Below are 11,356 nucleotides of genomic sequence, written 5' to 3' on the forward strand. Positions count from 1 at the left end.
TTCATTCTAATGAATACAACTTCTATTTAATAAGTAAAATGAAAAATATCCCATAAACTTGTAATACTGAGTTGTTACTTGATTCCTTAGGATTATATTCCCAGTTTCACCTTTTAAACTTTCATGGTATTTAAAGCAAATTTTAGTACAGGGACTATATCTTATTCCTTCAACAAAAAATTAAGCACTTTGCTAAACAATATAAGACTGACATTTTAATGATTTTTACAATGCAAGTTTGGCATAGTTATACACTTTTTAAATTTGTTTTGGGGATACCTAAAATTATACTCATAGATACCTATTCCCAATCCTGGAGATTATGAACACATGTTTACATAGTCACCTAACCCTTATTTCCACTCTAAGAAAAATGCTACTTCATGGTTTTTCTTGCCTTAATCCAGATTTTCTATTGAGTATCAGTAAATTTCCAATCTACTTTCCACCTGCCTTTAAAAAGAACATGGTCATCTAGGGCTAAAGGCCTGGTAGAGGAAACAAATAATAGCTAAAATAATAGCAATGACTAACAAGTATTTTATTTTAACTAAGTACCAGGAACTTTCCCCACCCATGTTCTCAGTTATTCTCTTAAGTCCATGTTATTCTCACATCATGAGAAAGTCAGGGTCAGAATGATTAAACAACTTGTGTAAATTCATGCAACAAGAAAGAGGCAAAACTGGGATTCGAATTTAAGTCAGTGTGACCCCAAGTCTATGCTTAGATTCTATACTTGGTAAACATGAATCATTTTCCTTTTCCATTTGAATTCAGTAAACGTGGTAGAATGAACAAGAAATGGCTGGGAGTGTTCTCCAAATAGGGATGAAAGGAAATCTGGGAATTTATTTATTAATCATCTGCTCTTTTCCAGTTATTTGTATGGTGTCCTCTCCCAGCAACACCCCAATGACTGTGGGTAGAATAATCCCACAGTAATCAGTAGAAGAGCAGGGCATTGTACTCGGGTGTAAATGGCTTCAATCCTAGGACTTTCTGCTGTCTCATACTATCCCAAGCTATGACATGCTGAGGGTGGGAAGTGGCCCTGAAATCTCCCAGGATAGGATCAAGGAAGTACACAGATCAACGCGCACCACTGCCTTGAATGTTTCATATCAGCTGACCTAACTGCAGTTTTAGAATAAGACAATCCTTCTGTGTAATGGATTCTCCTTATCAGTGACTTCAGGGTTGGCTTTTTTTGAGTGCCATAAAATGAAAAGGCTGTAAATAGGACAAAGTTAAAAATGAAAGATTCTATAATAATGTGACTGAAACCTACCTGCAAAAACCTTGGAAAAAGATGGTTTGATTCAATGCCAACATATATGTGCAGCAACTCCAGGAGAGAAATGGATTGGCAAAGTCGCATGACAAGTCCAATAGCATAAAAAGTGTCAACCATTGAATCTGTCCAGTGGATAAAAAATACAAATAAAGTAAAAACCAGTTCATGATGCAAATCCATGCAACTCTTTGAAATAAAGTTGAGATCATTTACCTCTTTTTATCGTACATGTAAAAAACTCTTCAAATAGGCTACTACATTAAGTCTGCAATGCAAAGAAAGCACTTTGTATTGTAGTATACTTTGATCCCCTTCCAAAATGAAGTACAATGTAAGGCTTCACAGTGAAGGCTGCACTATTTATTTCCCATATATGAGATTATAAAGGAATTCCCACATAAAGGTAATCAGCTGGATTCTAAACCACCTGGAGCATAAATAGGTTGGAGGTGAGCTTCTAATAGCTGTTGTGCTCAGCTTTTCCAATGACAAGAAAATGACCAAGATGAGGAAAAAATATTTCAGAGAAGCTTTATGGAAATGGCCTTAATGATGCTATGATATCAGATACTAAGTGTATCGAGCATGTGGTTCCTATATGTACCTGCCTAGTGTTTTCTGGATTTGTGCTAAACCCTGAACTTGGGTTCTGATCAGGACTTTTGGAGTTTGTACTTCAGAAGGCTCAACTGAGGTACTGCCCTTGGAGTGGAAGGGTAATAAATGTCCCTCTAAATAGGATACATTTGGCTTTAAGTTTTAAAATGAAATTCTGCCTTTTTTTTTTTTTTTTTTTTTTTTTTTTTTTTAGAAACTTCTAGGTGTGACTGTGCTGACTTTGGTACCTAGTGTTCATTCAAACAATAACGGATCAAGTGCCGAGGGTCTCTCAGCTGCTGCAGCAGTTGGACACTGTTAACATCACCCTGATTTCCGATGATTACCGATTCATACCACCTACCCTCTTCTGCATTGCCTGCACCTCTTGTAACCAAGCTATCAATGACAGAGCTCTGTGAAGGAAGAGGGGAGGAGGAATCCCAAGTTCAGGGTTTCAGATTGCTGCTGAGCTATTTAAGTCATACACTGATTCAGGAATTATACTGAACCCCCATTCACATGTTCTCAGTCTCCCTTTCATATAAATCAGTTGTATTTCTTTAATGAGTAGCTACTGTAATTATAATGACATGATAATATTAAGAATAAACACTGCTGACCACAGCAACTTTCCCCTCTGGAAACGTGAGACAGCGCTAGAGTTCCTGGGGACATGTATGGTGACTGACCTACAATAATACTCCCACACAGCCTCAACTTTCAAGGCCTAGACTGATGGCTTTTTTTTTATTATAAACATCAAGGGAGTTTTCCCATCACCTCCGTTTTCCTCTGCTTGAAAACTCTCAACGCTCATAGTTGAAATTCAAGCCTTAGGTTGTATCCTTGACATTAATTCACAAAGGCGAGAATTCATCTGTAGATTTTTGTGAGAAAAAGCAACATAAAATGGCTTATGGTATCTCAGAAGTAGATTAATTTCCTTATGATACAGAATTGATGAGCACAGCATGGCATGTTTGTTTTTTAGCTGAAACCAGCAGTTGCTCAAACTGTCAAGTCACCCAACAGTTGTAAACTGTGATGACACTTACTCATGTGGGGATGGAACATGAAGAGAATGTTATTGACAGTCATTTAATGATTCATTCTTTTAAAAAAGAAGAAGAATTGAAATGCTCTTTGCTTTTTTAAAACGATATCTTTACTTTTTAGGAAAAGCGAGGAAGCTTATGATTAAAGCCATTATTGCCACTTTCCAGGTAGATGATTAGTCATCTACAAAGCATGTCATTTATACACTACTTAGGAAGGGGATCAAATAGAGTCCTGGGGAGTATAAAGTTTGTTATTCACTTACTAGTGAATAACAAAGTCTCCAGTTAAACCTAAGGAATAAAAAACACTGGAAGAATTTGATCAACTCCTGGTTGCTCCGCACAAAATGCAATACTGGAATTTATAGATTTCCTCAGTGCACACCAAATTTGCGAGGGTTTAATGCAGAACCAAAAGAAATGGTGAAATGGCATTTCTGCCTAATCAGAGCCAAATCTCTTTCCATTATCCCATCTTCTCCCTTCTCCAAAAAGTTTTTGATTTTGTAATAAGCAGGATGTATGATTTCTGAAAAACATGAATTTTAGAGAAGTAGAGGATGGTAGGTGAGCTCCAGAGAAATTTAAAATTAATATAAGCAACTCTAGGCAAAAACAAGGTGCAGAAGATTAAAATAAACTGAGTTTTACCTTTTCCAAATGAAAAGAATCTGACTGTCATATTTGTAAGTATCCATGAGTGGCCACAGAACTGGATTAAATAATAGATGAAAAGATAGGCAGTCTTTCTATACCTATAAATACAGGAAAATACCATTAAACACTTGTTCTATTATTAACCTTTACATCATTGTACACAGGTCCTTTAGCATACTGGTCACCTGACAAGCAAAAATCAAAACAAAACAAAACAACAACCCCAAAACCTGTTATCAGAGTATTTTAATCAGTGGCTCCACAAAACACATCAGATTTTAAAGGGACCCATATCATATACTATCTGCTAAAGTGAGTATATTGAGTCTGCTTAAAACCAAATACAGATCTTTTTTGATTTTCATCTTTGATAAAATTCTAACCTTGCGGCTAACCCAGGAGTAAAAGCAACATCTTCAAAGATAGCTTTGAATATTTGGTGTGGTTGTGGGGGGGGGCACATGAGTGTAGAAGGATTGATATGTTCAATGTGTGCTCCAGAAGCTCAGCCTGCTAAGCGCAGAACTTAACTGGGTGATACTTGTGAGCAGGGAGTAGTGATGGTCACTGTCTCAAATGGTGGATAATTCAGTAATTGGGCACACGGGACCTCTGAATGCATTATGCGATTGGGGTCAGTATCTTGCCACTGCCTTCTATTATATTTTGCAAGGGCAGATCGTTTCCTTCATCAGACACACATAGATGTTTAGTTGCTCATGCCAAAAAAGGGAAGTCAAGCTGGGTTTAAAAATGTGTTGTGGGTTGCTGGGGAGATGACTAAGGGAAGATTGACAGATGCACGATATGAGGGAGTTTGAGAAAGCATTGTTTGAAGTGTTCCCTGGGGGTTTCGAAGGATGGTAGGAGTGGCCTTGCCAGTGCAGACAGGGTTTTCTCCAAGTAGGAAATGTGAAACCTCTGAGAAACAAGGTAAATTAGCTGAGGAGCATGCCAAGTCCCTGGGTGATCAACAGATGACGTAACTAAAGGGGCTGAAAAGAGGAAATCCTCCAAGTTGCCTCAGAATCACCTGGCTTATGGGTTAAAAATACACAGGCCTTACCCTTTCCTAGTGCACCGAATCAATTTCCCTGGAATCACACGTGTGATAGGTGTTTCAGTGAGATTAAAACTCCCCCTGCAACACTTGCCCTACAACAAAGTCAAGGGCAGGGCTCTTGGTGGGGGTAAAGAGGAAGGGCAGAGGGACTGGCAGAAAGAGCCCAAAGGGAAGAGGTGGCCACACAGCCTGTCCTTCCCATTTCCTCATCTCAAAAATGGGGAAAAGAGAGCCTTCTTCCTAGGACTGTCAAGAGAATTAATTAAGGATAATACCTGTCTAGAGCTCCAGGGAGTGCGGGCCAGTAGGGGTGGGTGTCGCAGCTGGGCTGGTGAGTGTCCCCGACTGCTAGATCCCCCGCCTCGGCCGGCGGCCCCTCCTCCCGCCCGGCCCCTCCTGTCCCCTCCCACCTCTGTGCACCCTACCTGGGCTGCAGCCAGGCAGGCAGCGCCACGGGCCCCATGGGCCTCCACCACCAGGATCTCCAGCGCCGTCCGGGAAGGAGCCTGGGCGGGCAGGCGCGAGGGGCTGGCCGCTGCGGGCGTGGGAGGGCGGGGCCTCTCTACACTCAGCAATTTACAAAAAGAAAAACCAGAGGTCTTGCGATGGGCAACAGATAAAAATTTAAGTTCCTGCAGCGCAGCACTAGGAAGGGCTGGCAGGGAGTGGAAAGTGTGGGAGACTGCAGCCAGCCAGGCTCAGGAGCAACCTGGGTCAAACACATCTGCATTCCCAGCGGGCTTGCCCGCTCTGGTTACCAGCTCCCATTTGCTAACCCCGTGGAGATTTACACACCTGGGAGACTTTTGGGGCTTTGAAACCTGCTGAAGGCCATCTCAAAGCCTCCGAGGATGCGTGCGGTAGGCACCTTAATTACAACCTTCACAGGCCAGAAAGAAAGATGTGGTCATATCTCCCAACACCTTTTCCAAAAAGGTTCTTGACTTCTCCAAGAATCTGTCTTTGCCCTTGAATATCCCTGAGTCCTTTTTTATTGATGTTGTATTAACATCCCTCTCCTATGCCCAGCACTTGTAAACCTTCTACTGAGCTCTCAGTACTATGGCATTATCATCTCCATATTCAGATGGTCCATCTCATACTTTGCTGATAAGATCTTTTTTTAAAAATTTTTTTATTCTTGGTTGTTCAAAACATTACATAGTTCTTGATATATCATATTTCACACTTTGATTCAAGTGGGTTATGAACTCCCATTTTTACCCCATATACAAATTGCAGAATCACATCAGTTACACATCCATTGATTTACATATTGCCATACTAGTGTCTGTTGTATTCTGCTGCCTTTCCTATCCTCTACTATCCCCCTCCCCTCCCCTCCCCTCTTCTCTCTCTACCCCCTCTACTGTCATTCATTTCTCCCCCTTGTATTATTTTCCCCTTTCCCCTCACTTCCTCTTGTATGAAATTTTGTATAACCCTGAGGGTCTCCTTCCATTTCCATGCAATTTCCTTCTCTCTCCCTTTCCCTCCCACCTCTCATCCCAGTTTAATGTTAATCTTCTTCTCATGCTCTTCATCCCTACTCTGTTCTTAGTTACTCTCCTTATATCAAAGAAGACATTTGGCATTTGTTTTTTAGGGATTGGCTAGCTTCACTTAGCATAATCTGCTCTAATGTCATCCATTTCCCTGCAAATTCTATGATTTTGTCATTTTTTAATGCAGAGTAATACTCCATTGTGTATAAATGCCACATTTTTTTATCCATTCGTCTATTGAAGGGCATCTAGGTTGGTTCCACAGTCTTGCTATTGTGAATTGTGCTGCTATGAACATCGATGTAGCAATGTCCCTGTAGCATGCTCTTTTTAGGTCTTTAGGGAATAGACCTAGAAGGGGAATAGCTGGGTCAAATGGTGGTTCCATTCCCAGCTTTCCAAGAAATCTCCATACTGCTTTCCAAATTGGCTGCACCAATTTGCAGTCCCACCAGCAATGTACAAGTGTACCCTTTTCCCCACATCCTCGCCAGCACTTGTTGTTGTTTGACTTCATAATGGCTGCCAATCTTACTGGAGTGAGATGGTATCTTAGGGTGGTTTTGATTTGCATTTCTCTGACTGCTAGAGATGGTGAGCATTTTTTCATGTACTTGTTGATTGATTGTATATCAGAACGATTTTACAGCTACTCTGTCCTGTCAGGGAAACAGGACAAAACAGAACAACAAAAACAAAGAAACAGACAAGTTAGTACAACAACTAGTTGCAAGTTAGTACCAATAACATTCAGTTCCTGTGGGTGGAAGGAGTGTCCCCATTTTATGGGAAGGGAAGTTGAGTCTTGAAAATGTTGCCCCCACTGATAAATGACAGTATTCGTAAAAGTTCAGTTTATTTTATTTTTTAATTGTTAGGACTTAGTTTTCTTCCTCATAGTCAAGTCACTACAGTCACCTCTCACATCTGCAGTTCTCTGCACCTTCTCCCAGCCCCTGCCTTCAGCCCCCTACATCTACCAGTCCCTTCTTAAACCCTATCAGTTGTTACCTCTGCCACTTTTTTATTCTCCTCTTTCTATCGGCTTTCATCAGTTTAGGAACATACTCAAATCTTTTACCCTAGAATTAAACATTTATTCTGCTCCTCTCCTAATGCAACGTTCCCATAATTCCCCACCTGCTGTCTCTGTGAGACATTCCTTTCATTCCTTACCATCCTCTTATTCCATAACACCTTACAATTTGACTTCCCAACTCTCTTCTGGAACTGCTCTCCAGGGCCCTCAAATCCCCATCCTGTTTCCCTCTGCTAAATGACCCCACAGTCCTTGCTTTTGGGGAGCGTTAGATCTAAAGAGCAAACAGATACCCAAGCAAACACTGGTGGATAACCCATTACCAAGGCCATTGGTGCCCAGGTCAAGCAACAAGAGAAAGTCAGTCCCAGATGACCTGGAGTGTAGAGGGAAGAAGGTAAGTTGCCCAGAAAAAGTGGTCCTTTGCCCCCAAACACAGCCCTGGCATCCACATCCTCATCCTCCTCAACAAGTCTGCATTTTACGTTCTTCACCTCCCTTACTTTTACCTTAGCAACTCTGAAAATTCTAGGCTGTTCTTTCTATTCTGTAGGTGGCTCCCTTTCTCCTGCTCTTTTTCCTCAGAGATCTACCTTTGGTCAGTCATTCTTTTTTGGTCTGTCACCATGTTATCCTTCAGCACAGACACCCACCACCGTGGTTTTATCACCTCGCAGACAACTTCTGACTGTATTATTGGCATCCTACTTCTTCTCTCAGGAACATCAGCTCTGGCCTTTGAACAACTTGTGGATGCTTCTTCATTTCTTCTACTTCCAATTCAACCTATTTAAAATAAGCTCAACCTTTTTCTTCCCAAATCATTATCTTATTTCCCACAGGGAGACCATGTTTTTCCTATCCACTTGGGTTTAAAATTTGGAAGGCAACATTGCATCTCCCGATGCAATCAAATTCTATTGATTCCATCCTTTCAAGATCTCCTACCAATCACTAGGGTTCCACCTTCATTCCTTCTTTTTCAGTACCTGGCTGAGGAGCAACTGACCTCCTCAACTCCATTCTCTACATCAATACTACATGGACTTCCCTGGAGCATCACTTGGGTTATATCTTACTGTCGCACATAGAAAAAAGATCCTTTTTTAGTTGCCAGATGAAAAACAAGCCAATCAATCATTAAACAAAAAATTCTTTCAAATCAAACAGGGAATTCTAATTTGCTTTCCAACAAATAAGTACAAAGAGAGCTTTTGAAAGAACAGTCTGGATGGGAAGTGAAAATCTCCCTCTCTCCTGGCCAGGAGCCAGTGCACATCCCCCCCAGGCTCCTCCCAGCATTCTCAGCGGGAGTCTCCTCCAGCTTCCCTGCCCCTAATTTGGACTCCATGTATCTCTAGACTATCATGGGTTAGTTAAGAGCTGCAGGATTTATTACAACAGTTCCGACCCCAATCTTTTCTCCTAGCCAGAATTGTTTGCTGGCTCTCTGCTACCTTCTACAGTGAGATCTCACTTTGCTTCCAAGCCTGTCACATGCTGACATCTCCTACCACCCTATTTTCCCACAAAAATTAGAGCAACTTGCTGTTCCATGACCCCACCACACATTCTCTAGGCAATGAGTCTCTCTGAAACATTTATGCTACTTAGAATTTCTCCTCCTCCTCTTCCCTTTCTCACAACCCAATATTCACCTGTCAAAATTCCATTTATTCTTTTCAGACTTTCTCCAGAGCTTCCCACTGGGAGTCACACTGGGTTAATGTGTATCCACAATGGGACTTAGAGTATCACAGAGGTACTTGTGTGCTCAACTAGCTTACACATTCCAAGAGTGCTCTACTTCTAACCAACAGTGAGAATTTTACAAGTTTAATCTTTTAAAACAGTTTCTATTGTCAAAAGTGCAGTTTGGGGGAAGATCAAATGAGAAAGTATACAGATGAAAATGGACGATTACATCTAGTGCAGTTGCCTGGCATGGTAGGTGTCTATCAAAGCAATGAGCGGATGGGTATGAGTCTTCCTCTCCCCAAAATGTAATCAAAATAAAACAATATTCAGTGATTGTTAACATATGTATAGTGGACTTTCAATTATCCACTTGTATAGAAGAAGTCAGAGGCTAAAACAGTTCAAATAACTGAATTAATATATTCTTGACTTTGCAAGGAAGTTTTTAAATTATAGGAACATTTCAATTTTTTTTCCCCCCTTGGGCAAAGGTTTAAATTTTCTCATCCCAAAGAAGATCAACTAGACCACACATGGTGGAACACGCCTGAATCCCTGCATCCCAGGGGGCCAAGGCAGAAGGATGGCAAATTCAAAGCTAACCTCAAACTTTGTGAGGCCCTTAGAAACTTAGGGAGAACCTGTCTCAAAATAAAACATAGAAAAAGGGCTGGGGATGTAGCTCACTGGTAAACTGCCTCTGGGTTCAATCCTCAGTACAAACAAACACACAGGAACAACAATAGGTGGCTAAAGTCTTGAAACATTTTCATGGTGGTAACAGACTGGCTCAAAAATTTTAAAAAATATGTGAGAATTAATAAAGCAATTTACACAAGGATCTTCAGGGAAATTGAATCCTATGGCTGAAAAGCTGTACTTTGGATACTTATCCGTCCCTCCTTCCCTCCCCTCTATACATCTTTTTTCATTTTTCCCATCTCACTTCCTTGGCAATCTTACTTCTTGAATGAGTGCTTCATGTGATTTGTACCGAGAGCAGAGATAAGAACTGTATTATAAGGAACACATTACCCTCTTTTTCTTCTATCAGTCAGAAATTGTTTTATAAGAAACAATTATACACTGATAACTGTCAATTTGAAATTTCTTGTTCATATCCATCACTGGGAATTTTGAATGTTCACCCTTCTCCCAGTTCCAATCCTACAGCACAGATTAAAAATTTCACAGGCTGCTAGATCACTACAGGACCTCAGAGACTTTATGATCCAGTCAATTTCATGTGTTCTTACCCTAATTTTTAGATAAGGAAACAAGGTCAGACTAGTTAAATAATTTTAACCAAGATCACAGTTAATTAAATGTTGGAACCAAGACTAGAACCTTAATCTGTCTCTAGATACTGAGTTCTTAACCATTATGCTATATTAATTTGTTTCATGTGATTGTTCAATATTTGTTGGAAAGTACTGACCTTCTTTGTACTACATATAATAGACAAATTTTAAGACTACGTAAAACCTAAAACCAGAGAACTTCCTGAAGAAAACACCAGAGAAAAGTCTTTGTGACTGGGTTAGGCAGAGATTTCTTAGATCTTTCATAGATACTTCTTAGAGACTATATGGAACATTTAATATTTCTTAGCTACTTATGATATTCAAAAGATATTTTTCAATGAATAAAAAGACAAGTAATTGACTTGGAGAAAATATTTATAAAACATGACTAATAGAGGACTTGTATGCAGATATATGAAGAATTCTCAAAAGTCAATAAGACAACCCAGTTTAAAAAAAATGGGCTGCCGCAGTCCGGCTGTAGCAAAATAACCGGGGGATGACGAACAACTTATGTACATTGATACAGCAGGAGTTGTAGTCGTTTATTATAGGACAGGAGGGTTATATATACATTCCACACAGCTTATCTTAATTAACATAAACTAGATACAGCAGTCAACCAATAAGGAATCTCCACACTTAATGGCTCGCTGACATTACTTCACAAACCATTCCCTCTGGCAAAATGCCAGGCGCCATCTTGACTTGTTTACAGACCCTAACAATGGGCAAAAAATTTGAACACAAGTTTCACTAAAGAGGTATGAAAAGAACATAAAAATTTGCCCCAAAATCATTATTCATAAGGAAAATGCAAACATAACACAATGAGATACCACGGTATACTTATTAGGATAGCTAGAACTGAAAAGATTCACTATCTCATGTATTGAAGATGTGCTAAACCTGGAACTCTCACATACAACTTTATAACTGTTCAAAATTATACACAACCCAACATTTTATCAATAGATGACTGGATAAACAAAAAGTTCCATAACCATGTGTGGAATATTACTCAGCAATAAAAAGGAAATTAGTCATATAAGCAATATAGATGAAACTCAAAATAATTATGCTGAGTTAAAAAAATGAACTGAAGCCAGTCTTCTAAAAAAAAAATTACATACCC

At 40.0% G+C, this 11,356-nt stretch overlaps 1 protein-coding gene across 2 annotated transcripts in view; it reads right to left on the minus strand.

Annotated features, from left to right (window-relative positions):
• Hacd4 (3-hydroxyacyl-CoA dehydratase 4) overlaps window positions 1-5,198 on the minus strand; it is a 29,732-nt gene extending 24,534 nt beyond the window's left edge. Inside the window, exons 1-3 of one of the 2 annotated variants that reach the window (XM_046467323.2) lie at window positions 5,101-5,198; window positions 3,607-3,710; window positions 1,292-1,419 (exon numbers count right to left, since the gene is read on the minus strand). In XM_046467323.2, the coding sequence (XP_046323279.1) occupies window positions 1,292-1,419; window positions 3,607-3,710; window positions 5,101-5,138 (270 nt within the window). In that variant the 5' untranslated portion in view covers window positions 5,139-5,198. Of the gene's footprint in view, window positions 1-1,291; window positions 1,420-3,606; window positions 3,711-4,950; window positions 4,972-5,100 lie in introns of those variants that run through there. The other variant, XM_046467324.2, reaches the window with a different exon arrangement.
• Window positions 5,199-11,356: the final 6,158 nt, after the last annotated feature.

Source organism: Marmota monax, unplaced genomic scaffold (genome assembly GCF_021218885.2).
Source record: "Marmota monax isolate L192 unplaced genomic scaffold, Marmota_monax_Labrador192_F-V1.1 WCK01_AAM20220418_F8-fsc00033, whole genome shotgun sequence".
Lineage (NCBI taxonomy): Eukaryota > Metazoa > Chordata > Mammalia > Rodentia > Sciuridae > Marmota > Marmota monax.